This window comes from Pongo pygmaeus, chromosome 1, assembly GCF_028885625.2.
Source record: "Pongo pygmaeus isolate AG05252 chromosome 1, NHGRI_mPonPyg2-v2.0_pri, whole genome shotgun sequence".
Classification (NCBI taxonomy): Eukaryota; Metazoa; Chordata; class Mammalia; order Primates; family Hominidae; genus Pongo; species Pongo pygmaeus.
Window position 1 is genome coordinate 13807295 of NC_072373.2, and position 27433 is coordinate 13834727.

A 27433-nucleotide genomic window follows, 5' to 3' on the forward strand; every position below is an offset into this window, starting at 1 on the left:
CCCCATCTCTACTAAAAATACAAAAAAAATTAGCCGGGCATAGTGGCGGGCGCCTGTAGTCCCAGCTACTCAGGAGGCTGAGGCAGGAGAATGGCATGAACCCAGGGGGCGGAGCTTGCAGTAAGCCAAGATCGCACCACCGCACTCCAGCCTGGGCGACAGAGCAAGACTCCATCTCAAAAAAAAACTTAACGACAGAATCCACTGATTGAGTGTGGCAGTCTAAGGATCCTTCAACCCTTCTGACTGATACATATAAGACACTGCATGAAATGTAAGACATCATTTAAAACACACTATTGCTGAACCAGAAAAAAAAATGAATCTGCAGAGACCAAAATGGAAACTAAAGCCCTGGGAAGAAACGAAGCACAAAGCTGGCCTTAGCTTTGGAGATTTCTGTTCTGGATTCTTGCAGCTTCTACTTTGGCCATCGAAGGTGCAGGGGACAGAAGGCACATGCAGTGTCTGTCAGTTAGAAGCCCTGCATAGAGCTGGGGCCCCAGAGCAGCTCTCAGTCCAGGACAAGAAATCAACCCACATGGTCCACTTTGATAGTCCGATTCCTTTGCTGTACTTTTTCTCATCTTTGAATAGAATTCTTTTTTGTATCTGGTAATTCTGGGATCTGTAGTCTTTGCTGGGTCTGATTTTGCAGTTTGTTGTTTCTACAGACTGTTGTTCATGGGGCTTGTTTTCTGATGTGTTGAGTCTTTTTTTTTTTTTTTTGGTGACCATGTGATATCTTTGGAAACTGAGTCCTATATTTAAAATGCATTCCTACAGAGAGGATTTACGTTTTTTTCTGCCATGCACCTAGGAATACTACCATCTATGAATACTTCAGATTTTTGGCTTGGAACTGTTGGGCTTACACAGACTGACTACCAGCCCCAGACCTACCTAAGTGCAAGCTATGGGTAGGCGCTCAGGGGAGAGAGACCCCTTTCCATCCCACTGAGGGGCAAGACTGAGACAGACAAGCCGAGTTTGTTTTCTTATATGCCCCCTGAGGCTGTGGCCCCTCAGAGATCCTAGCTCTGTGTCAGTCTCCCATTAGTCTCCTGTCCCTGGGCTTGGCCTTCCAAACCCAAGGATCAGCAGCTGCCTTCAAGGCACATGCTGACTCAGCACTTTCTCCTACCCTATTTCTTCTTTGATCATGGAGTTCAGCCATGCTTTATAAAGGTTTTTAATTTTATCCAACATTTTTGTGTTGTCAAAACATTGAATGAGTTTCTCTCTGTGTTCTGCTACATTGCTGGAAATAGAAGCCAATTCACGTAGCTGGGAAATAGTCTAGTGGTTAAGAACTTGAGCTTGGGAGTCTTTAATCCCTCCTCTTCATTTACCAGCCCTGTGACCTGGAACAAGTTATTTAACTCTTAGTTTGTTCCTCAATTGTAAGAGGGAAATAGTTCCTACCTCACAGCATTACTGTGAGATTTAAGTGAGATATTTACAAAGCACTTGGTACAGTCCCCACAATATTGTAAGCATTCCATCAGAATAATAGCGTTACAAATACTGCCATAGACACACCTTTACTAGCAAACATGAAACTCCCTTGTGGTTTCTAAAATCGTTCATTACGGAATTGCATTTGTCGACTAACTCTTCATCCACACACCGCCTTGTTTCTGTATTCCACAGCCACAGGACTGTGGGACCTGGTGCTTTCCCAGATCAGGAGGGGCCACCCCCAAATCTCACCAGTTGGTCCACACATGGAGTTATCCTTGAAATAATTTCATCATCATCAGAATACATAAAAGCTGTCTACGTGCATACTTTCTGATGCTCTTCAAACAGTTTCACCACTCTCATGGGCTTTGGTTGTTTCTCGACAGGATAGCCTGTGGCTGTGCGAGAAGACCTGTGAGACAGGAATGCTGTCTTCTCCTCAGTATTCTCCGTGGGAACTGACGGAACTGTGGAAACTGAAGGAACGGTGTGGTGATCCTTGTCGATGTCAAGCAAGATAACAGGGAGTTGAATTAGCAGCGTCTAAAATCAGGGCAGGCAAACGATAATCTGAGTGCAAGTCTGAGGAGTCCCAGGGTTTAGCAGTAGACTGTATGGTCTTTCAAGAGAGTTCCAGACCGGCACTTTCACCCAGAACCAATGCGGTGTTTCTTAATGTTTGCACAAATTTCCTTAAAAATCAACTTGTACTGTAGCATAAGAAAAGTTTTTATTTATCTATTGGAAGATTATCAGAAAAATACCAAGTTATTTTATAAAACAAAAAATATTTCTAAATCCTGATGCATTGTGGCTAATTAGTAATTCACCATTACCTATAGTTTTTGGTTAAAACTTGGCCTAGTTCAGAAATCTGTAGTAGTAACTGAGAGTTTGAATTTCAACCTGGATTGCAGGATAGCTCTGTAGAGCTTAATTAGGATAATTATCGGAAAAAAAGAACTCACAGGAATGCTGTGTGATCATGTGATCACATATTTGCGCAGTGGTCACTTATACCAAAGTTTGGGGTTTCTGGAAATAATGTCAGATTTTGTGGATCTCTGAAGTGGGCAACTTGAAGTGGAACCAATATGATTCTCAGTTCTGAACCTTGGTTTTAAAGAAGTTCATTTATATGGTAGACTAATACCTAAGTTTTCTTTTTTCCATCTAACATAAATCCTGAAGGTCACAGTTTAGTACTCATAGTTTTTAAATGCTAAAGTTTTGTGAGTATGAATAAAAGCAAATACCTCTCAGGGTTTTAGTGCCATCGGGAAGGATATTTCTAAATTGTTAACATTTTGAAAGAATTAGTTTTGCTTTCCTCCTATCATTGCCTAATGTTTACCTAATACGAGTACATTTCAATCAAAGCTGGTTATCTTCTACAGAAGAAGATATACTCAGCTTAGGTATAATTGTAGGGAAAAGCATGTGATTAATTTAAGTACTCTTAGAAATAGTGCAACTGAGAAGACAGTTAATAGCATATTGTTATACATAGTAGAGGATGTGTCTCCCCAAGTTTAAGGGACATTTCCCAAAATGACCAACCAAATCATTTTAGTAACCCTTTAAAATAGTAGTTTCAATAGAGAATCCCATTAAAACTAGTCTTATGACAGACATTAACTGTGTTCAGATTTTATTAGGCTAGCTAGTTTCTATTTAATATTTAAATCTTATCATGAAATGCAGTGATGAACTGTAAAAATAAATATGAAATAAGATCAGAAAATCGTTAGTAGGTTCAAAGCCTTTATTATTGCTATTATGTATAAGCCTAGAAATGGTCACTTCCCAACAAAAAATACATCCGTTGTTAAAATACATCCCTTGTTATACTTAGGGCAAGTTGTAAACCCGCTTTGTTTTGACAGTAGAGTTCTTCCAGTGAATCATTTATTTCCGGTGAACCCCAGACTCTCTAAATCTTATTAGTTGGTTGTCACCATCGCACTAATAGACAATCTCCATTTTCCACAGAATAAAACTGTAATGACTTTAGGTCATTTTCCAGCTCGATTTCAACGCCTGGCTTCTAAAATTAGAACGAAGGTGGGGAAGGATGTGATTAAGACAGATCCGATAAAGCATGTTACACATACTGTTCCCCCACCCCGTCCCCAGGCAGTAGCTTACCCTTAAAATCAAACAGACCTATGGTCTCCATTTAGAATCAAACTGTTGCTATCTAGAGACAGTTTAATGTCATAATATGAGGACTAAGCTTGACTTTGTATTTTGCTGGGCAACTTACTTGGGGACTTTCATAGGACAACAGAAGGTCTGACACAGGAACTTTGAGAAGACGTGACAGCAATCCCTTCACCTTTTGAATTGTCATGGAGCCTATCAAAAGACAAGAAAAGTCCATTCGTTCTCTCAAATGACAAGTTACCTGTAAAACTAGCTCATGTGATGAGACCACAGTATCATTGCAATGATAGCTGTATCTGTCTTTTTTTTTTTTTTTTGAAACTTAAGTCTCACTCTGTTGCCCAGGCTGGAGTGCAGTGGTGTAATCTCAGCTCACTGCAACCTCAGCTTCCCGGGTTCAAACAATTCTCCTGCCTCAGCCTCCTGAGTAGCTGGTGCCCATCACCACACCCAGCTAACTTTTGTATTTTTAGTAGAGAGAGACGGGGGTTCACCATGTTGGCTAGGCTGGTCTCGAACTCCTGACCTCATGATCCACCCGCCTTGGCCTCCCAAAGTGCTGGGATTACAAGCATGAGCCCAGCGCCTGGCTGTATCTGTCATTTTACCCAAGTCACTTTACCCAAGTAAGTAATTAGGGGAAAGCCTGAGTCTTGTACCACCTGTTCATTTGGGGAACTGTGGGAAACGGAGCCAACGGACCTAAGTGCCCTTTGACAGTGAGTTTCATACCATTTCAGTAGTGTATTTATTTCTTTCTTAATCTGAATAAACCAGAATGATTGATACTCTCAGCACAGAAGAATAAAGGGAGTGAGTCATTAACGTTTTCTTTTTAAACCTTTATGATGACTTCCTTATGAATTACTGAACCAACACTGGAATGGGACTCAGGTATCCTGAGGACATCTCTCAACTCTGGCCTTAGTTCCCCCTCTATAAAATGAGGGTGTCAACTAAATGATCTACAGGGTCCCTTCCAGTGCCGCCATTCTGTAATTATGTAATGTGTAACTGTGTTAAACATACACAAGTGACTGCCAGGCATGGGAATGTAACTTCCGAGGAAATGCTTTGGTTTGTTCAGAATACACTATGAACTTCTTTCCAAAGACGGGTTGTGGTAAATAGTGGATATTTTGATTATGAGAAATAGTTTCCTTGAAGCTTTAGCTGGAGATACAGCAATAGTGTGGTGTTCCTACAAATATCACAGTGTATTCAAACATATTTTTCTATCAAAAATCATTTTTGTAAAAGCTGTGTGTTTTTATGCAACTTGTGATAATAAATGTTATCTTTATTTTAGAATAAAAACTGGCCTTTTTGTATGTATTGAATACAGTTAATAGAGTTTGTAATTTTAATTAACAAAATTTGCTCTTTCATGTGTGAATATGTGATTGATAGTCTAGTCCTTTCAAAAGATTGAGACGGACTGGCTTTCATTGTTTGAAGGCTGGTGAGAGAAGGGGTTACCTGCTGCACACCAGTGGGGAGTGACATACTCCTAACACATGCCAAAAACAAAAAGTTTGGTCATAAAACAATTCTAATAAGAAATCTGCCTGGCCTGCTCACACCTGTAACCCCAGCACTTTGGGAGGCAGAGGGATCAGAGCCCAGGAATTCGAGACCAGCCTGGGCAACGTGAGGATACGTCATCTCTACAAAAAATAAAAAATTAGCCAAGCATAGCAATGTACGCCTCTAGTCCCAGCTACTTGGGAGGATCACTTGAGCCCAGGAGGTCAAGGCTACAGTGAGCCGTGATCGCGCCACTGTACTCCATCCAGCCTGGGTAACAAAGTGAGACCCTGTCTCAAAAAAAACCTGCCTACTCATACCAGTTCTATAGAAGAAAGTAGCCATTTGTATGTAATAAATAGCATTACCATTTTTAATATAGTAATATGACTGTCTTAACATTCAGAAAATATGGAAATAGCTAATTATTTCTTTTTACCTGCCTATGACCAGTGTTAAACATTTGAGAGGTATACCTCTAGGCCTTTTTTTTTTCTGTGTTCATATAAGGATATATAGGTTTTAAGCCAGGGGCAGTGGCTCACGCCTGTAATCCCAACACTTTGGGAGGCTGAGGTGGGCGGATCATCTGAGAACAGGAGTTTGAGACCAGCCTGGCCAACATGGAGAAACCCCGTCTCTACTAAAAATACACAAATTAGCCAGGCATGGTGGCGGGCACCTGTTATCCCAGCTACTTGGGAAGCTGAGGCAGGGAGAGTTGCTTGAACCCGGAAGGCAAGAGTTGGCAGTGAGCCGAGATCATGCCACTGCACTCTAGCCTGGGTGACAGAATGAGACTCCGTCTCAAAAAAGAAAGGATGTTTAGGTTTTATAATATATTGACGTACTACATTTGTATTTCTTTATGACGTGATGGTATAGCTTTTCAGACTAACTCCATGCCACGTGCTCTAGACATACACTGCCCAGTATGGCGGCCACATGTGGTACTGAGCACCTGGAAAGCGGAGAGTATGACTGAAGAACTAAATTTATTTTATTTTAATGAATTTAAATAGCCACATGTGGTCATTGCAGCCTCACTGGACAGCGCAGCTCTAGACCTGCTTCAGTCTCCTCGGTGACACACGACAGTGCCTTGTGTGCTGTGTGGCTCCACTGGCACGTACTTAGAGTCTTACTATCTTTACCATTACAAATGCTGCAAGATACAATGCTTGGTCAGAGCATATGTGTATTTTTAACTTTTTACAGTAATTCCGACATGACTCAAGCACTTTGCCCACCTTGGCCTCCCAAAGTGCTAGGATTACAGGTGTGAGCCACCATGCCTGGCTATTACTTTTCTTTTTAGAAGACATTTACCTATGTTAGTGGTTAAATATTCACAGCATGTGGCATAAGAATTAGTATTAAGAACCTTTGTATGAGTGAGTGAGTGAGTGCACATTTGAGAAACCGAAAAGCAAATAAAAAAGGGGAAAAAATGGAACCCTTGTAATCTGCTGGCTTACTGCTGAGTTTATAGAATATAGGACTCAGATTCTGAATAAAGTAGTAATTCTTACATATAATTTCTATGGATAGTCAAATCTCTGCTAGCTCTACCCAAAGATTAATAAAAACAGCATGAATGCAGTGGGTGTTCCCAAAATGGCTAACTGAATCTCAGAAGACCTGGGATACCAGTCAAGTGTACAGTGTGGAAGTAGAGAAGGATAAGGCAGCACTGTCACCCCCAGCCAAGGGCTGCATTCAGGCATATGCCCAGACGGCAGGCCTTGGCAGGTCTACCTCAGTGCCTTCCAGAGAAAGACTGAAAAGGAAAGCTTAACGAAACAGGTCTAATGACAATATTCTTGAGCAAATACTCCATAGTGGTAACATTCCCATGAATTGATTTGATGTATCTGCAAAGGCAAAAGGAAACACGCAAAGACACCGAAGGCCAAAAACATTCACAGAAAGTCCTGGCCTGCCAGGCATGGTGGCTCACACCTATAACCCCAGCACGTTGGGAGGTGATGACAGGAGAACTGCTTGAGCTCAGGAGTTTGAGGCCAGCCTTAGTAACACAGTGAGGCTTCATCTCTACTAAAAATCAAAAAAATTAGCTGGGTGTGGTGGTTTGTGCCTACAGTCCCAGCTACTCAGGAGGCTGAGGTGGGAGGATAACTTGAGCCCGGGATCAAGGTGATGGAGCCTGCAGTGAGCCGAGATGGCACCACTGCACTCCAGCCTGAGTGACAGCCAGACCCCATCTGAAAAAAAATAAAAAAATAAAACAGTCCTGGCCCTCTTTGACTAGTCTGTCTCCACCAGGGCCTTTACTGTCAGTATTTAAGTTTGAAAACAGAATAATGAAGGGGGAAATCACTAATTCTAATCCATTATATAGCAGTAACCAAATTACGTATTACAGGAGTAGAAACTGGATTGTGAATAAATAAAAATGGAGACGTTGTGGTAAATTAACACTAAATGGATGGTTATCAATCAGAAAGGTACTTCTTGGAACAGAACTAAGGCCTTCTATAAGCAATACCATGATAAGCTTGCTTTATCTGATAGAAACTAATTTAAAAATCAATGTGAATTTACTGCACTGACGGGCAAACAAACCCAGTGTACTAGAGTCATTAAGCCGATATGTATTTATTTAAATCCTCACTGCTCTAAATTACTTATATTTTAGCATTTAGCTATGAATCAAGTTTAATCTTGAGAATTCACAGTATCATGGCATACTCAAAAGTAGACTATAATTTCATTTTTCTTTTGAGTGAAAGTTTAAGGTAAGTTATGTTGATCTAATTTATTGACACAAGCATATTTATTTTCCAAATAAAAGTAATTCAGTTCCAGTAGCACAATTTTTTTAAGTTCTAAGGTAGCTTTCTCAAAGAAAACCATTTCAGGGTGTCCATTAAAAGAGCATCTGCGAATTGTTTTTGCAGGGACTCCTAATCAGTCAGGAGCAGAAGTAGAATATAAGCAAAGTCACAAACCTCCCATAAGAATTCAGTTCACCAGGACATAGCTCCTCTCTTATGAAGGGATGAGAAGCAGACCCCAAACCCAGTGTCACAGTCTCCCTGGAAACAGCAGCAGGCTTGGGGAATGCTTCCGAACGGCTATGCCATTCAAGCTCTCAGGTTTTTGGTTAAAAATACAATTTAGGCCAACTGCAGTGGCTCATGTCTATAATCCCAACACTAGGAGGCTGAGGCAGGCGGATGGCTTTGAGCTCAGGAATTCGAGACCAGCCTGGGCAACATGGCGAAAACCCATCTCTACAAAAAATACAAAAATTAGCCGGGCGTTGGTGGCTCGCATGTGTAGTCCCAGCTACATGGAGGCTGAGGCTGGAGAGCTGCTTGAGCCCAGGAAGCAGAGGCTGCCATGAGCTGAGATGGTGCCACTGCATTCCAACCTGGGTGACAGAGTGAGGCCCTGTCTCAAAAAAAAAATGCGTGTGTGTGTGTGTGTGAGATTATATGCAGGGGCTTCCAATTTTAACAAAACTGCTTTCAGCTGATAAAGTTATGGGAGACCTGAACTTTTGGGGACATGGGGGAGTGATATTAGCGTGATTGATTGTATTTTAGAATATAAAAGACTAATGAAAACCTATAAGCTCTGAGGTCCACACTTTGAAACATGAGTTAAAGGTTTTAATTTTAGCTGACTCATACCTAGGCCAATGATTCAGAGTTTAAGGAAAAGAGAGGCTCGTTCTTCTTACCCGGCAGTTGTTTCTCCAGGACTTTCTGATCAAGTTGATGAGGGTACTTTATCTTCAGTGCTTTAAGAGAAACAAAGAAAAAGACTAATTGATATCTACTATTATATGGATTTAAATTATCCACACATCAACAGATGGCCAAATGATAGAGCTATCCACTGCAAATTGGCAGGTCTAATCAATGTTTAAAATTCTTTCTATTAATCCTTCCATAGATTGCTAACAACAACAGAAATAGCTGGACAACACTTTCCCTTTTCCCCACTTAGTACTTCTTTCCTGACAGCTTGGCTAGGTTTTCAAGTCATAAATTCACAAATCACAATTTGGTTCACAACTCCAATACCTCCCACATTTATAACACTATTAAATGAGTTTAAAACATAGGAGTTACAAAAATGTGTAAGAATTTAGATATGTTGTAAAGAATTCATTTCTTTGACTGGGCGCGGTGGCTCATGCCTCTAATCCTGGCATTTTGGGAGGCTGAGGCGGGTGGATCTCCTGAGGTCAGGAGTTTGAGACCAGCCTGGCCAACATGGTGAAACCCCATCTCTACTAAAAATACAAAATTAACTGGGCGTGGTGGCACATGCCTGTAATCCCAGCTACTCGGGAGGCTGAGGCACGAGAATAGCTTGAACCCGGGAGGCGGAGGTTGCGATGAGCCGAGATCGTGCCACTACACTCCAGCCTGGGCAACAAGAGCAAAACTCCGTCTCAATTAAAATAAATTAGCCGGGCGTGGTAGTGTATGCCTGTAGTCCCAGCTACTCCAGAGGCTTAGGTAGGAGAACCTGGGAGGTGGAGGTTGCAGTGAGCTGAGATCACGCCACTGCACTCCAGCCTGGGGACAGAGGGAAACTCTGTCGCCAAAAAAAAAAAAAAAAAAAAAAAGAATTCATTTAAAACTCAAGGCATTTACTTAGGTACTTAAGAGAAACACACCATCTGTTTCAGCACTTAAGGACTCAAATACAAATAAACGATTTGAATGTGAGATTCTTACTTAGTAGCTGGTTTTTCAGCATAAGTGGCTGCTGTGTTTTGAGCTCCCAATCTTCAGGTGCGCCGTATTCTGTTTAAGAAGTTAAAAGAGATGAATGATAAACCAAAGGCCACTATAAGTAAAAAAAAAAAAAAAAATAGGTAAGTGTCCAGAGAGCCTGTGCCTTTCCCAGGACACATGGAGCTGCCTTTATTCAGTGTGATTTTTAGGAGTGATGGACAATGACCATTTCCAAGGGCAGAATCTTCTATCTACCCCAGAGCTGCAGACTCTGTAGCTTATCTAGCTCATTGTTAATGACCAGTGAAACTCAACAAAAGACAACAAATGAAAAGCAACATGTTTACAGGTGTATTACATCATTGTTTCTTAGGTGTCCTGACTCAAACTAGCAAGAGAAGACTGCCTTCAAATACTTCAAATGTTTTCCCCAAGTGTCACCTTTGGTAACAGTTCTCTTTCTGCGCTGACAGAAACCTGGTGCCACCTGAGACACAATCCACAGGACACTTCCCCAGGTTTCAACCAGACTGTGCAGTGCCAGGCTGGGCGCTCAGTACCACACTGCAAACCAGTTCCTCGGCCTGGACCACAGCCTCCACAGGAGAGGAGGAAAGCAGTACTCTTTTCCTGCTCTAGGCCAAACAGTGACAACATTTCTCTAAATCCCCCCATGTATCTGTGCTTTTTGTCTGCCAGCATTCTTAGCAGTGCAGTACTCAACAATACCTGCCCGGCTGCTTCAGTCTTCCCTTGCCCACCTCCGAGGGATTTAGAATTCACCCAGCGTGGCCAGGAAATTGGGCCGGCTAATGGAGTCATTTGAAAGTGATTGCTTTAGGCTGCTTTTCTTCCTTAAAGATACTGTTCAAGCCTAAAGCGTTTATGCAGTGAGCTTCTTGCATTAAGAAATATAAAAAAGGAAATAACATAAAAGCGAAATGTGGAAGAATAGTGTAGTCAAAACAAAATGGAAAGTACATCAGGAACAAAGACTCATGAATTCTTAGCTTCAAAGCCTGAAGAACCAGCCTGGAGGATTTAAGGAACCGCCATGCATGCCAAGTGCCAGCCTTGGTAGCGAGCCCTAGGGACGAGAGCTTACTGCAGAACTACACTCATGCGAACTTTCCTATTCACTAGAATTACCTGGGGGGCTTTAAAAAATACGGATGCCGGCTGGGCGTGGTGGCTCTCGCCTGTAATCCCAGCACTTTGGGAGGCTGAGGCGGGAGGAGCACCTGAGTTCAGGAGTTCGAGACCAGCCTGGCCAACCTGGTGAAATCCCATCTCTACTAAAAATACAAAAAATTAGCCGGGTATGGTGGCAGACGCCTGTAATCCCAGCTACTCAGGAGGCTGAAGCAGGAGAATCACTTGAACCCAGCAGGTAGAGGTTGCAGTGAGCTGAGATCGCGCCATTGCACTCCAGTCTGGGCAACAAGAGCGAAATTCCACCTCAAAAAAAAAAAAAAAAAAAAAAATACGGATGCCTCGGAGATAAACTGGAGTGCTTCCTAGCCTTCCTACAGTGGAGCGCCTGAAACCTGGTGAACATACGCAAGAGAAGAACCTACACTTAACAAGTGCTTTCCCTGGCCGGGCGCGGTGACTCACGCCTGTAATCCCAGCACTCTGGGAGGCCGAGGCGGGCAGATCACACGAGGTCAGGAGATCGAGACCATCCTGGCTAACACGGTGAAACCTCCTGCCTACTAAAAATACAAAAAATTAGCCAGGCGTGGTGGCGGGCACTTGTAGTCCCAGCTACTTGGGAGGCTGAGGCAGGAGAATGGCGTGAACCCGGGAGGTGGAGCTTGCAGTGAGCAGAGATTGCACCACTGCACTCCAGCGTGGGCGACAGAGCGAGACTCTGTCTCACAAAAAAAAAAAAAAAAAAAAAGTGATTTCCTGGCCGGACGCAGTGGCTCATGCCTGTAATCCCAACACTTTCAGAGGCTGAGGCAGGCAGATCACACAGTCAGGAGTTTGAAGCCAGCCTGGCTAGTATGATGAAACCCTGTCTCTACCAAAAATACAAAAAAAATTAGCCAGGCATAGTGGAGCATGCCTTTAATCCCAGCTTCTCAGAAGGCTGAGGCAGGATAATTGCTTGAACCCAGGAGGCGGAGGTTGCAGTGAGCCGAGATTGCACCACTGCACTCCAGCCTGGGCAAGAGAGCAAAACTCCGTCTCAAAAAATAAATATACAAAAATTAGCCAGGCATGGTGGTGCGCACCTGTAGTCCCAGCTACTCTGGAAGCTGAGGCAGGAGAATCACTTGAACCCAGGAGGTGGAGGTTGCAATGAGCTGAGATTGTGCCACTGCACTCCAGCCTGGGTGACAGAGCAAGACTCTGCCTCAAAAAAAAAAAAAAAAAAAAAGAGAAAAAGAAGTGCTTTCCCGCCACGCAGGGTGGCTCACACCTATAATCTCAGCACTTTGAGAGGCCGAGGCGGGTGGATCACTTGAGGTCAGGAGTTCAAGACCAGCCTGGCCAATATGGTGAAACCCCGTCTCTACTAAAAATACAAAAATTAGCCGGGCGTGGTGGCAGGCACCTCTAATCCCAGCTACTCAGGAGGCTAAGGCAGGAGAATAACTTGAACCCAGAGGCAGAGGTTGCTATGAGCCGAGATCACTCCAGCCTGGGCCTGGGCAACAGAGCAAGACTCTCTCTTTTTTTTTTTTTTTTGAGACGGAGTCTTGCACTGTCGCCCAGGCTGGAGTACAGTGGCGTGATCTCGGCTCACTGCAAGCTCTATCCCCCGGGTTCACGCCATTCTCCTGCCTCAGCCTCCTGAGTAGCTGGGACTACAGGCGACCGCCACCACGCCCGGCTCATTTTTTTTTTTTTGTATTTTTAGTAGGGACGAGGTTTCACCGTGTTAGCCAGGATGGTCTCGATCTCCCAACCTCGTGATCCGCCCGCCTCGGCCTCCCAAAGTGCTGGGATTACAGGCGTGAGCCACCGTGCCCGGCCGACCCCATCTCTTAAAAATAAAAGAATTACTTTCCCTTCCCCAAATGCAAACCTCTCCATTTCAAGAACATAAACAGTCTCCCAGGTTCCTCCTGCTGAAAGATACTGCTCTCACCCTGCTGCCCTCGCCCCAGGAAAGTGCCTATAGTCCATTTAGATGAATACAAAAAGCCCAGGAAAGGAAGAAGGGCAAAAGCAACACTGAGAACTTCTTTTGATACCCAAGAAAAAACTTTGTTCCAGCTGGAAATGCACCACCTGAAGGCCACCAGTGTATACGCACGTACTCAGGCAGAGGAACTGGTATCTGGGATGGGCTGTGAGGAATTCTTCGCTGAGTCTGTTTTTGTCCGGATCCTTATGTCCACCAGCCTGTTTCCACTCATTTCCAAAAGCTTTTCGGTAGTCAAGCTCAGCTCTCCGCCTCTCCTCGGGGAGAATCTATGTTCATGTGACATAAAAACAAGCCTATTAGAAAGCTTTTTTCTAACAAGTCCTTTGCGTTTTGCACCTTGTCCTTCCTCCATAGCACATGCAGAAAATAATCAAATTGAGTGGGACAAGATACAGTTTTCACCTTCTTTTTAACATTGACAGAACTCAGGGGTTTATTAGAAAAGAAAAAAGAATTTCAGTTTTACACTTTTTTTTTTTTTTTAATTTGAGATGGAGTCTTGCTCTGTCGCCCAGGCTAGAGTGCAGTGGCATGATCTCAGCTCACTGCAACCCCTACCTCCCAGATTCAAGTGATTCTCCTGCTTCAGCCTCTGGAGTAGCTGGGATTACAGGTGCATGCCACCATGCCTGGCTAATTTTTTTGTATTTTTAGTAGAGACGGGGTTTCACCGTGTTAGCCAGGATGGTCTCGATCTCCTGACCTCATGATCTGCCAACCTCAGCCTCCCAAAGTGCTGGGATTACAGGTGTCAGCCACCATGCCTGGCCTACACTTTTAATTCATGCGAGTACTTGCGCATAGGCCAGTTTCAGGACTACACCAGGTACCCTGGGTCGCCTCCCCGAGGTCTGCCTGGAGGTGCCTGCTCTGGTGGAGCTGACTGACACCCAGTGAATACACAAAAGTGCTGGCAAGGACAAGGCATGGACTTCCCACTTTTATGGGGAAGAGTGGCTGAGAAGGAGAGGAGAAAGCAGCTCTGTGGTCTGTGTTCTTTCTGTCTACATTCCCTGAAAACATGGAGAAGATGCCTGGTGTGCCTCAAATGATAGTGCACTGATCTAAGTGGAGTACTCTCTCCTGAGGAGCTGGAAAAGAACCACTATCATGAAACTGCACAAGGCTAATCTTTCACCATTCCGAGGAAAGCTACATCTCACCCCCTTTACAATATTCAAAAATAATTTTTTTACTTTTTTTTTTTTAATTAAGACAGGGTCTCACTCCATTGCCCAGGCTGGAGTACAGCGGCATGTTCATGGCTGACTGCAGCCTTGGCCTCCGGGGCTCAGGTGATTCTCCCACTTCAGCCTCCTGAGTAGCTGGGACTACAAGCACTTACAGGTGCAAATTACAGCAAAAATACAGCTAATTTTTGTATTTTTTACAAAATTGTAGAAATGGGGTTTCACCAGATTGTCCAGGCTGGTCTCGAACTCCTGGACTCCAGCGATCAGCTTCCCCAGCCTCCCAAAGTGCTGGGATTACAGGTGTGAGCCACGGCACCTGGCCTAAAATCATTTATTTTCTAGTCTGAAAAATAGCTAGTCATGACGCCAGTGCTCACCTCACATTTGTTCAGCGTCTTCAGCTGGCCAATGCTGGCGATAATGAGCAGACGGGCTGTCTCTGCTTCTTTGTCCTCTTTGGTCAGGGGGTTTCTTAGGCAGGACAAAGCCCGTAGACTTGGTAACTTGTCTAGCTCATTGAAAAATGACCACTGAAACACAGCAAAAGGAAATAAATGAAAAGCAGTATGTTTCACGCTACTTTTGCAGAAGTTTGAACCAGCAACAGGAAAGCATGTCCCTAGTTCTAATCTGAGGCAGGGAATTTCATCATGCACTAAGCAACCCCCTCTAGAAAGACCACATACTTTTACTCTTTTTTTTTTTTTTTGAGACGGAGTTCCGCTCGTTTCCCAGGCTGGAGTGCAATGGCGCGATCTCGGCTCATCGCAACCTCCGCCTCCTGAGTTCAGGCGATTCTCCTGCCTCAGCCTCCCGAGTAGCTGGGATTACAGGCATGCGCCACCACGCCCGGTTAATTTTGTATTTTTTTTTTAGTAGAGATGGGGTTTCACCATGTTGGTCAGGCTGGTCTCGAACTCCCGACCTCAGGTGATCCGCCCGCCTTGGCCTCCCAAAGTGCTGGGATTCCAAGCGTGAGCCACCGCGCCCGGCCACTTTTACTCTATTCATGTGCCGTTTAAGTGTGAAGTCCACTTAAGTGTGAAGTGAACTAATTTCTTTCTTAATATTTTTGGCTTCTTACGAGGAGTTTCACACTGAGGAGACATTTCTCTTTCGATTTAAATTTATTTTTATTTTTTTGGTAGAAGGAACCTCCAAACTCTGCCATGAGAGTGGAAAGAGGCAACAGTGTGCTGGGCATACTCCGAAGCAGCTCTTACTTGTGATATCTGATTGTCATTTACTACAAGGTACTTCAAGGACGGGAACAGGGATGTTTTGCACCCTATAAAAAGAGGAATGAAGTTACACGGTAGAAGTGAAAGTAGCTGAAGTATAGTGTGGGGGGGCAGAGGGGAACTTTACTAATCTTATATACCAATTCCAGCATCTGGAAAATGTAGAGAAGAAATTCCAATGTCAGAGAGGATTAATTGTTCTAACCTGAAATTCAAAACATAAAATTTGATTACACAGAACAATCTAAAATGCTATGGGGTATCAACCAGACTTGGTTTGTAAATTTCTTCCTACGCCCTGGGTTTTTAATCCCACGTAAAATACTTAGAAACTATAAAGTCCAACTTAGGACATGCAAAGTGAACTCTTTATCCTACATTCTAATGACTCTATAGTCACCTAATGGTTCTTGAGTACCTACTGCTATGTCAGGTGCTAAATGCGTCTCAGAGGAAAGAGACACGGTCTACTGCCCGGCGTTTAATGAATGAAGACTTTCGGCATTATCACCAGGGCCAAATTATTCATTCTTCAAATTATCTGGTACAGACATAGTTCACATTACACAGGGTTCACAAGTAAATTTTCTAAATGAATTCAAATGAAAATTTCCCAAAGGGAATTACTCAATTAAGAAATTCCATCATTGTTATCACGTTTCTATTGAGAAGGCATACATAGCATATGAAAACTGCTTCACTAAGAATTGACTGAACGCTATTGTATCAGGCGTTTAGGGGCAAATTACCTGGGCAGGTGGGCTATCAGATACAGCTGATTTTCATCAATTAATTGATTAGAGGAAAGGTCTAATAACTTGACTGTCTGGAGAACATCTGTTGGCCTGTATGGAAAACAAAATTTTTTCACCATGAATTTATCTCTTAATTGCTTTCAAAGATACAGCCTTAAAATCCCTGCATTTGGTGCGATGGAGGGTTAGGGGTAAGAAGAAGTGAATATGACTGTAAAGGGGCAACGTGAGGGGTCCCTGTGGTGACGCACACATTCCTGCCGGTATCAGTGTCACACCTAGCCTGTGATCCTATATCATAGTTTTGCAACTTGTTACCAATGGGGGAACCTGGGTCATGGGTACAAGTGATCTCTATGTATCATTTCTTATAAAACTTCAGGTGAATATATGATTTATCTCAAAATAAAAAAATTTAATTTAAAAAACCTGCAGGCCAGGCACGGTGGCTCACGCCTGTAATCCCAGCACTCTGGGAGGCCGAGGCGGGCGGATCACCTGAAGTCAGGAGTTCAAGACCAGCCGGGCCAACATGGTGAAACCCCGTCTCTACTAAAAATACAAAAATTAGCCAGGCATGGTGGCACATGCCTGCAGTCCCAGCTACACGGGAGGCTGAGGCAGGAGAATCACTTGAACCAGGGAGGTGGAGGTTGCAGTGAGCTGAGATGGCGCCACTGCACTCCAGGCCTGGGTGACAAGAACGAAACTCTATCTCAAAAAAGAAAAAAAACAGCCGGGCGCGGTGGCTCACGCCTGTAGTCCCAGCACTTTGGGAGGCCGAGGCGGGCGGATCACGAGGTCAGGAGATCGAGACCATCCTGGCTAACACGGTGAAACCCCGTCTCCACTAAAAATACAAAAAATTAGCCGGGCGAGGTGGCGGGTGCCTGTAGTCCCAGCTACTCGGGAGGCTGAGGCAGGAGAATGGCGTGAACCCCAGGGGGCAGAGGCTGCAGTGAGCCGAGATCATTCCACTGCACTCCAGCCTGGGCAACAGCGAGACTCCGTCTCAAAAAAAAAAACAAAAAAAAACAAACACCTGCATTTGCCTACATAATGAAACCCTTCTGTAAACGAAAATCTTTAAGATTCTGAATCCTTTAATTCAGAATTTGTTGTAAATTTTCCCACAGTTAGGTTAATTTTACATAGTAATTTAATATTATCAATTAAAAAAGGAGATGAGGCAACAATATATTTCAGAGAACAAAGTTTTACATGTACTTTGGTACAATGACCTTAAACAGATGATGCTAATGTCAAATACATTCTTTAATCTTTATACCATATCCTACAGAACTTCCATTTAGAAACAGCAAGTTGGCTGGGCACAGTGGCTCACAAGGTCAGCAGTTTGAGACCAGCCTGGCCAAGATGGTGAAACCCCGTAAAAGATGGTGAAACCCCGTCTCTACTAAAAACAAAGAAAATTAGCCGGGCATGGTGGCAGGCACCTATAATCCCAGCTACTCAGGAGGCTGAAGCAGGAAAATCACTTGAACTCAGGAGGTGGAGGTTACAGTGAGCCAAGATTGCCACTGCACTCCAGCCTGGGCGACAGAGTGAGACTCTGTCTCAAAAAAAAAAAAGAAAGAAAGAGCAAGTTAATACACTGATGCAAAACTAATATAACTCATGTCTTCACAAATATTTAATTCTGATGAGTTTCCTTTGATTAGAACCAATTAGTGAAATTCTAATTTGTGAAGGCAATGAATAATAAGCATTTTTCCTAATTCTTGTTTGCAAATCCTTCTAAAAATTAAGGTTAGATATAATTGAGACCATTTATTTACTCAGAATGATGATTAAATGGGGATAGATGCATTTAAGTAAGCGCTAGTTACCTTTCGGAAATGAAAATATTGTTAGACTCAAGGTAGAGTTCCTCCAGGCCTGGGCACCCCATGGCACACCGCAGCACCTGGAAGAGAAACTCGGTTCAGGCTCAGGTGGCCTCTGCTGGCTGTTTCTTCCCGGGTGTCCACAGGAACCACCACAGGGATTCAGCTCAGTTACTGTTTCAGCAAACAAGTGCCTCACGGACAGTTCATAAGACTATGTTTCAGGCCTGGAATGGTGGTGGGGGGTGATAAAATGTTAAGGGGGTGTATTTTAATGCTGTGGGAGCACACACTGTGGGCACTTTGAGGCTTTGGAGGTAGGTGTCAATGCATGGTTTAGGTAAAGCAGCTACGAGGTAGAACAGGAGATACTAACTGCACATATTATCGTTTGATAGAATTTGCTTAACCAAAATAAGTAAATTGATGTTACACACCTTTCCTCAATTTTAAATGCCAATCTGGGTTTGTAAAGGATATGCTAATTTTTCATATCCTTTCATAAATTTCTCAACAATTATTTCTTCTTTCATTATTATTTTTTTAATTATATATTTTTTAAAGTTTTCATTATATATCTATGACAAATATTCTACATCCATGATTCTCTCCAGTCAAAAGTTCTTTGAGATCGGGCACGGTGGTTCATGCCTGTAATCCCAGCACTTTGGAAGGCCGAGGCAGGTGGATCACTTGAGGTCAGGAGTTGGAGACCAGCCTGGCCAACATGATGAAACCCCATTACTACTAAAAATACAAAAATGGCCAGGTATTGTGGCACACACCTATAATCCCAGCACTTTGGGAGGCTGAGGCGGGCAGACTGCTTGAGGTCGGGAGTTTGAGACCAGCCTGGCCAACATGATGAAAACCCATCTCTACTAAAAATACAAAAAATTAGCCGGGCATGGTAGTGCACGTCTGTAATCCCAGCTACTTGGGAGGCTGAGGCAGGAGAATCGTTTTGGCCCAGGAAGCAGAGGTTGCAGTGATCCAATATCATACCACTGCACTCCAGCCTAGGCAACAGAGCAAGACTCCATCTCAAAAACCAAATAGTTGAGAGGACGCCCTTGGCCATGGCCAATTAGAGAATGGAATCATCTGACTCACCCATCCTGCAAACAGTCCTGCAGATAGCACAGGTTTTAAACTGGCTGTTAAACCTGCCCGTGACCTCACTGGCCTTGGCCACGTTCATCCGCATGGATGTGTGGTCCTTGGCACTGATGATGCAGTTGCTGGTGGAGCATTTCTGCAGCACGCACAGATCCACGAGCTTGCTGGCGTCTTTCTGCATGTCGAGACCGTGCCTGCTGCCACCACACTGCGCATGAGCCTAATTTTTTTTTTTACAAAAAAAAAATTTTACAAAAAATTATTATATATTATATAATTATGTATAATAATATATAATATATATATAGCATCTACAGGATCTCTCTATGTTGCCTAGGTGGGTCTTGAACTCCTGGCCTCAAGCGATTCTCCTGCCTGGGCCTCTCAAAGTGCTGGCTGGAATTATAGGCGAGAGCCACCATGACCAGCCTCACCAACTATTTCTAAATTTTCTCACTGGAACTTTACTGCCATCTCCACCACCTGAATTTCTGTGTGCCCTTCCTAGTTTATTTGGAGGGTGAGATGGGTCTTCCTCTGTCACCCAGGCTGGAGTGCAAAGGTGCAATCCTAGCTCACTGCAGTCTCAAACTCCTGGGCTCAAGTGATCCTCCCACCTCAGCCTCCCAAAGCGCTGGGATTGCAGGTGTGAGCCCCAGTGCCAGTGCCTGGCCCCTTCTTGTCTTCCAGCTACATCTACACCTTGAGAGGGAGTAAGCGCCTCACAGAGGAGGGGCCCTAGGAAAGAGGCTCCATGGTCATGGGCATATTAAGGGCACAGGGGGCCCACCTGTCTCTCACTGAGCGGCCTCTGTGGCACTTCCTGGGTGAACATGGCTGGGAATGTATTTCTACACCCTTGGTTTGAAAGTGGAATGCCCGAGCTGGGTGCGGTGGCTCACGTCTGTAATCCCAGCATTTTGGGAGGCTGAGGCGGGCAGATCATTTGAGGTCAGGAGTTCAAGACCATCCTGGCCAACATGGTGAAACCCCGTCCCTACTAAAAATACAAAAATAAGCTGGGCATGGTGGCGAACGCCTGTAATCCCAGCTACTTAGGAGGCTGAGGCTGGAGAATTGCTTGAACCCAGGAGACGGAGGTTGCAGTGAGCTGAGATCACACCACTGCACTCCAACTTGGGCAACAGAGCGAGACTCTGTCTCAAGAAAAATAAATAAATAAAAATGAAAGTGGGCTGGGCACGGTGGCTCACGCCTGTAATCCCAGCACTTTGGGAGGCCGAGGCGGGTGGATCACCTGAGGTCAGGAGTTCGAGACCAGCCTGACCAACGTGGAGAAACTCTGTCTCTACTAAAAATACAAAATTAGCTGGGCACGGTGGCACATGCCTGTAGTCCTAGCTACCTGAGAGGCTGAGGCGGGACAATCACTTGAACCTGGGAGGCGGAGGTTGCAGTGAGCCAAGATTGCGCCACTGCCCTCCAGCTTGGGCAACAGAGCAAGACTCTGTCTCAAGAAAAATAAATAAATAAAAACGAAAGTGGGCTGGGCACGGTGGCTCACACCTGTAATCCCAGCACTTTGGGAGGCCGAGGCGGGCAAATCACCTGAGGTCAGGAGTTCAAGACCAGCCTGACCAACATGGAGAAACCGTGTCTCCACTAAAAATGCAAAATTAGCTGGGCGTGGTGGCACATGCCTGTAATCCCAGCTACTTGGGAGGCTGAGGTGGGAGAATCGCTTGAACCTGGGAGGCGGAGGTTGCAGTGAGCCGAGATCGCACCATTGCACTCCAGCCTGGGCAACAAAAGTAAAACTCCGTCTAAAAAAAAAAAAAAAAAAAAAAAGAAAGTGGAATGCTCTGATGCTCTGGGTGCGTGAAGTCAGTACACCTCGCACAGGAAACAGTACTGCCAGATGTAAGTCCCAAATGCTGCTGTGCCAAGGACCCACAAGTCTACTTTTGAGCCCGGCTGTATAAAATGAACAGTGGATTCCAAGAGCCGAACTTCTAACAAGAAAAGGATGTGAGAACCTTTCTGCTGCTTGGCTTCTGTTCTAAAAAAAAACAGGAAAACTCAGGAAGCTAAGTCAATAGCCAACACTACAGTTTTTCGAAGCTCAGCACATACTTGTTCATACCACAATGGAGCGCCACTGTTTATAAAGGCACCAGAACAAGTCAAAATGAGCTGAGATAGGACATGGATTTCTAGATGCAAAACTCAACTATGATGCTCTTTTAACTCGTTTTTATAAGGCACTTTAAAGAATCTTGTTATCTATTAATAGATATTGGGATGATTTAAATGAAGCCACAGTTGTACTATTAAATTGTACTAACAATTCCCTATTAAACCAAACATTTTTAATTGCTTATTAATGTGTAATAAACCAAAGAAATACGATTACCTCAGCCCACGTTATTCCTGTTTGATTGAGGACTAAAACCTTCAGTGCAGAAAGCGTTCCAGTTAATACTGAACCGGAGGGAAATTTTAGTTTATTTTCACTGTGTAGAAAAAAAAGATACAATATACTTATTTCTATACAGTAAACCCAACTGAAATAGTTGTTGAAAGCAACAATTTGGGTTTTAATCTAAGGGGTTTGATTTGTTTCAATCTTAAAATGGAATTATATTTTAAACATCACTTTTTTAAGGATTCAAGTGAATCAAGACTACCTAATTTTTAACATTTACAACATACAACTTTTTGGTATCAGCTGTGTAAAGATGCTGTCACAGGATTAGGGCAGCTGTATGCGGCTGCAGGCTTCCTAAACCCAAAACTCAGGCGTTTGCAAGGTGAGCTTCCAGCTTCACAAGATATGGCTCTGGATATTCCAAAACAAAGCCCCGTTCTCCAGAGTCTTACTGATACACTGAATCGTGGGCTAGAATTTTGCTTCTCTAAACATAGAGTCTGCCCTTTGGCTATGAGGATGGATGAAATTATTGCCCCTTAAATTCTTTCTCAAAACCCTAATCTCAGAAAGTATTCAATCCTGACAGTCACTTTGAAAGACGATACTATTAAAAAACACAAGCCCGTATTTCCAGAAGATGAGACACCATGGGTTGAATTATCCCCGTTTGCTCTATTTGGGAGCACAACTCATTCAGGCCTGTCTACCTGCTTTACTGTACACTCACCTGTCTATGCAAAAATGGTTCAAGAATGAAAGAGGAAACCTGTGCCGGGCACGGTAGCTCACGCCTGTAATCCTAGCACTTTGGGAGGCCAAGGCAGATGGATCACCTGAGGTCAGGAGTTCAAGACTAGCCTGGCCAACATGATGAAACCCCGTCTCTACTAAAAATACAAAAATTAGCCGGGCGTGGTGGCAGGCACCTTTAGTCCCAGCTACTTGGGAGGCTGAGGCAGGAGAATCGCTTGAATCTGGGAGGCGAAGGTTGCACTGAGCCGAGATCATACCACTGCACTCTAGCCTGGGCAACAGAGTGAGACTCTGCCTCAAAAAAAAAAAAAAAAAAAAGGAAGCATGGCTAAGCCCTTGGAAAGTTAGGTTCTGAGATTAAAACAAATCAAATATTCAGGAAGGCCTAAAAAAGTGTGACATTAGTAAAATAGGTAGATTAATGAAAAATCCTTATGAAAACAGAATTAAACAGTATCCCAATGAAATTACTCATTCCTACAGCAATTAAACGCTAGAGGTTTTCACATAAACAAGCACTTTTAATAATATCACCTCTCCTCTCCTACTTCCTAATTAAATATCACCTCCCTCAACCTTCCATCTTTACAGTCAGGCTAAAAAGAAATAAGATCTTGCAGTTCAATGTCAATCTAACTCATCCCCACCTGATAAAAGTTAAAACACATTCCTTATTCATGAATCACCTCATGTGACCGTTTGCAAGGCTATAATAATCAATGTGCCCTTAAAGATTAAAGTGTCCTTAAAGAGGTGGGACATGGTGGCTCACGCCTATAATTCCAGCACTTTGGGAGGCCGAGGTGGGTGGAAAACCTGAGGTCAGGAGTTCAAGACCAGCCTGGCCAACATGGCGAAACCCTGCCTCTACTAAAAATACAAAAAGTAGCCGGCAGTGGGGGTGGGCACTCCCAGCTACTCAGGAGGCTGAGGCAGGAGAATCCCTTGAACCCGGGAGGGGAGGCTGCAGTGAGCTGAGATCACGCCATTGCACTCCAGCCTGGGTGACAAGAGTGACACTCCGTCTCAAAAAAAAAAAAAAAAATATATATATATATATATACACACACACACATACATACATACATAAATGAATAAATAAGGCTGGGCACAGTGGCTTACACTGTAATCCCAGCACTTTGGGAGGCTGATGTGGGCAGATCACAAGGTCAAGAGATTGAGACTATCCTAGCCAACATAGTGAAACCCCATCTCTACTAAAAATACAAAAATTAGTTGGGCGTGGTGGCTCGTGCCTGTAATCCGAGCTACTCAGGAGGCTGAGGCAGCAGAATCGCTCAAACCCGGGAGGCAGAGGTTGCAGTGAGCCAAGATCACGCCACTGCACTCCAGCCTTGCGACAGGGCAAGACACTGTCTCAAATAAATAAATAAATAAATAAAGTGTCCTTAAAGTTAAATTTAGATAAATTCAAGTAAACCAAAATCTGGCTGTATAAAAATGTCTACTAGCGAAGCAGCTACGTTGTCTGGGGTATATACCTGGTGTTCCTCTTCTCCCACCAGGAAAATTTAGGACACAGACACACATGAGGAGTTTAGGAGCGGAGGTTTAACAGGCAAGAGAAAGAAAATAGAAAACAGCTCTCTCTCTAGTAAGAGAGAGGGGACTTCCAAGAAAAAAAAGGCAAGCTGACAGCAGATGCAGATTTTTTGTTTGTTTGTTTGTTTTCTGAAACGGAGTCTCACTCTGTCACCCAGGCTGGAGTGCAGTGGCACAATCTCGGCTCACTGCAAGCTCTGCCTCCCAGGTTCATGCCATTCTCCTGCCTCAGCCTCCCAAGTAGCTGGGACTACAGGCGCCCACCACCACGCCCAGCTAATTTTTTGTATTTTTAGTAGAGACGGGGTCTCACCTTGTTAGCTATGATGGTCTCCATCTCCTGACCTCGTGATCCGCCCGCCTCAGCCTCCCAAAGTGCTGGGATTACAGGCGTGAGCCACTGCGCCTGGCCCTTGTTTGTTTTTTCGACGGAGTCTTGCTCTATCACCCAGGCTGGAGCACAATGGCGCAATCTCAGCTCACTGCAACCTCTGCCTCCCGGGTTCAAGCAATTATCTTGTCTCAGCCTCCTGAGTAGCTGGGACTACAGTCGCATGCCACCACACCCAGCTAATTTTGTATTTTTAGTAGAGACGGGGTTTCTCCATGTTGGTCAGGCTGGTCTCGAACTCCTGACCTCAGGTGATCTGCCTGCCTCGGCCTCCCAAAGTGCTGGGATTACAGGAGTGAGCCACTGCACCCGGCCCAGATGCACAGATTTTAGTTTGACTTGAGGAGACAGTGTCTGATTTACTTAATGCTCACAAATTGGTTCAATCAGGCATGACATTTACATAGCTGGGAAAGGCTGGCCACCCCACCCTAATCTTACTATGTAAATGAAATTTCCCTTTGGCTGGCACCATCTCGTCTGCTCCTTACTGTACACGTGGCTGGAAAAGAGAAGGGAAGATGGAGTTGCCATCTTGAACCTGATTGGCTCAACTGTCCGCATCTATGTCTGCAGCTCGATCTTACAGGCTGCTTGTGTTAGAAAGGAAAATAATTTGGGGCTGCTTTTCATTAAAAGGAAAACCTTACTGAGGACTTCCATACCCTCACTATCAGCCTGAGTAATTTCTTCTTAACTCCTCTATCATCAGGTGGCAGCCTTAATCCTTCCAGCTCCCTACCTCTTTCCACAGAGATGCTGTGAGGAAGCAAGGAGAGATGAGTTTTACTGTTAATGAAAATTCAGCAACCAAGAGTTCATACCTGACATTAAGGACTTCCAGGTGTCTGAGCTGATCAGCAATGTGTATCACTTCATCCCATGATGACAATAGGTTTTTTGACAAATCTACCTTTCTAATATCTAAAAGCACATGTTAAGAAACAGTAATTTCAAAAGATTCACAAAAGACATAAAAGTAGTTACTCTTAATTCCAGAGCATGAGAGCTTTAACTTTTCATTTTATACCCTCTAGTCAGCTTGAAATATTTTCAGGAGTACATAATATTTTTAAGTTATCCAAAACTTCACTGAGAAACTAAAAAGTTCATTGTGAGGCCGGGCGTGGTGGCTCATGCCTATAATCCCAGCACTTTGGGATGCCAAGGTCGGGGGAATCACTTGAGGTCAGGAGTTCAAGACCAGCCTGGCCCACGTGGCAAAACTCCATTCTACTAAAAATACAGAAATTAACCAGGTGTGGTGGCACGCGCTCGTAATTCCAGCTACTCAGGAGGTTAAGGCAAGAGAATCTCTACAGCCCGGGAGGCAGAGGTTGCAGTGAGTGGAGACTGCGCCACTGCACTCCAGCCTGGGTGACAGAGTGAGTCTGTCTCAAAAAACTAAAAATAAATTAAAAGTTCATTGTTATATACTCAAAACTTGAGACAAACATCTACAATCAAATGAAAAAGACCCAAATGTCATAACGCTAAACCATCCTAGCACTATCCAACAAAAGGAGAGGGGAAAAGCAGTGAGGGTAACTTTGATTTCTGAAGCACCTAAGGTATACACACAAGCCTCACCCCAGCACACGACCTTCTATGGGGCACCATTACCATAGGAATCTCCAGATAAATAGCATCTACAGGGGAGAAAAGAGGGGTCAACTTGGGACACATGTTCAAAAGTGCATGACTTAGGAATTGAGAGGGTGTCCGATAGCCTGGAAGCAGTTGTAACAGTATCACTCCTACTGCCCCTGATACAGGGATTCAGAGAGGATAACACAGTGGGGCTGGAAAAGCAAAGCCGACGGGCAACACAAGTGGAGGTGAGGGGCTAGGTGCAGGTGCAGCGCCATCAGGAAGGGGCACAGCTTAGCCAGGTCACCGCAGAGAAAGACAGAGGAGCTTGCAGCAGGACCGGGCCAGCTAGTGGAGGAGCTACACTCTCATCTAATATGTGGATGTGTGGAAATTATTCAATGCACTCGTCTGCAAGTAATTATTTAGGGCCAGGAGCATCGCAGTGAGCAAAGCAGAGTGTCATCGGGGAGAGACGATCACGACACAGGGGCCTCGACAGTGTGTCATAGGCAGGGCTGTCTGTGCTCAGGGACAGAGCAGGGCATGCAGGAAAGGTGTGTGGCTGTTCTATATGCAGTGCTCAGGGAAGACCACCTCCTCTAAGAGGGCATCTGAGCAGAAAGCTGAGGGAAATGGGGGAACGCCATCTGGGAGAGGAGCACGTGGCAGAGGAGTGACAAGAGCAAACGGCTCTGGGTGGGAACGAGCTCAGCCTATGACCGGGACCCACCAGCGCCTGTGTGACTGGAGCAGAGGGGCTTGGGGGTACTAGAAACAAGGTCACAAGGAACAAGGGGCCAGGCCACATCACACAGGGCCTTGCAGACCACTTCAAAGTCTTTGCTAGTCTTTGCTTGAAACGGGAGATATTGGAGGCTTTGGAACAGCGACAGGTGACCTGGGTCCTTTAAAAATCACTCTGCTTTGACTTTGATCTATATTATGTCAAAAAAAAAAAAAAAACAAAACCAGTAAAAGTCACTGTGCTTCTGGGTTGAGCACGATTGCAGGGAAGCAAAGGAGGGCCGGGAGTCTCCAGGAGGCCGGAGCAGACCAGCAGCATGAGAGGGCAGAACACGTCAGAGGGGGCGTCTGACTCTGGAAGTGGGGCTCACAGGATTTGCCAATGGATTTAGGTGTGGGGCACGGGAGAAAGGGAGTGTCAAGGACAACTTCAAGATCTGTGGCCTGTGCAACGGGAACTGTCATTTATTAAGAGGGAAAAGACGACAGGATGAGCAGGCGTGAGGGGTCTTCGTTTTGGACATGCTAAATCTATGATGGCTATGAGACATCCAGACAGAGGTATCAAAGCAGCAGCTGGAGAGACCGATGTGGAAGAGGGCAGGCCGTGGAGGAGTGCCAGCCACACCCCAGAAGGTCTCTCAAGAAGCCCAGGGCTCCCAAGTCTGAGCCTTGGGGTACACCCAACACTCTGCAACCAGAGAAAGGTCCCACAGAAGTGACTGAGGAGGAGTGGCCAGCGCCAGAAGAAGAGCTCTAAGATCCAGGCCAGGCGTGGTGGCTCACGCCTGTAATCCCAGCACTTTG

At 44.5% G+C, this 27433-nt stretch overlaps 2 protein-coding genes across 10 annotated transcripts in view; one reads left to right on the plus strand and one right to left on the minus strand.

Moving 5' to 3' along the window:
- Nucleotides 1–4947, plus strand: part of B3GALNT2 (beta-1,3-N-acetylgalactosaminyltransferase 2) — a 61265-nt gene extending 56318 nt beyond the window's left edge. For both annotated transcript variants that reach the window (XM_054497276.2, XM_063670945.1), the window contains one exon: nucleotides 1851–4947. In XM_054497276.2, the coding sequence (XP_054353251.1) occupies nucleotides 1851–1985 (135 nt within the window). In that variant the 3' untranslated portion in view covers nucleotides 1986–4947. The remainder of the gene's footprint in view (nucleotides 1–1850) is intronic.
- Nucleotides 3216–27433, minus strand: part of TBCE (tubulin folding cofactor E) — a 90925-nt gene continuing 66707 nt past the window's right edge. For 5 of the 8 annotated variants that reach the window (XM_054497205.2, XM_054497219.2, XM_054497212.2 and 2 more), the window contains 12 exons: nucleotides 25114–25213; nucleotides 21565–21664; nucleotides 18075–18151; nucleotides 16219–16314; nucleotides 15610–15674; nucleotides 15452–15516; nucleotides 14606–14758; nucleotides 13148–13301; nucleotides 9876–9944; nucleotides 8867–8926; nucleotides 3731–3822; nucleotides 3216–3511 (listed from right to left, as the gene is read on the minus strand). In XM_054497205.2, coding sequence (XP_054353180.1) covers nucleotides 3419–3511; nucleotides 3731–3822; nucleotides 8867–8926; nucleotides 9876–9944; nucleotides 13148–13301; nucleotides 14606–14758; nucleotides 15452–15516; nucleotides 15610–15674; nucleotides 16219–16314; nucleotides 18075–18151; nucleotides 21565–21664; nucleotides 25114–25213 — 1124 coding nt within the window. In that variant the 3' untranslated portion in view covers nucleotides 3216–3418. Of the gene's footprint in view, nucleotides 3512–3730; nucleotides 3823–8866; nucleotides 8927–9875; nucleotides 9945–13147; nucleotides 13302–14605; nucleotides 14759–15451; nucleotides 15517–15609; nucleotides 15675–16218; nucleotides 16315–18074; nucleotides 18152–19257; nucleotides 19411–21564; nucleotides 21665–25113; nucleotides 25214–27433 lie in introns of all 8 variants that reach the window. The other 3 variants (XM_054497244.2, XM_063670927.1, XM_054497262.2) reach the window with 2 other exon arrangements.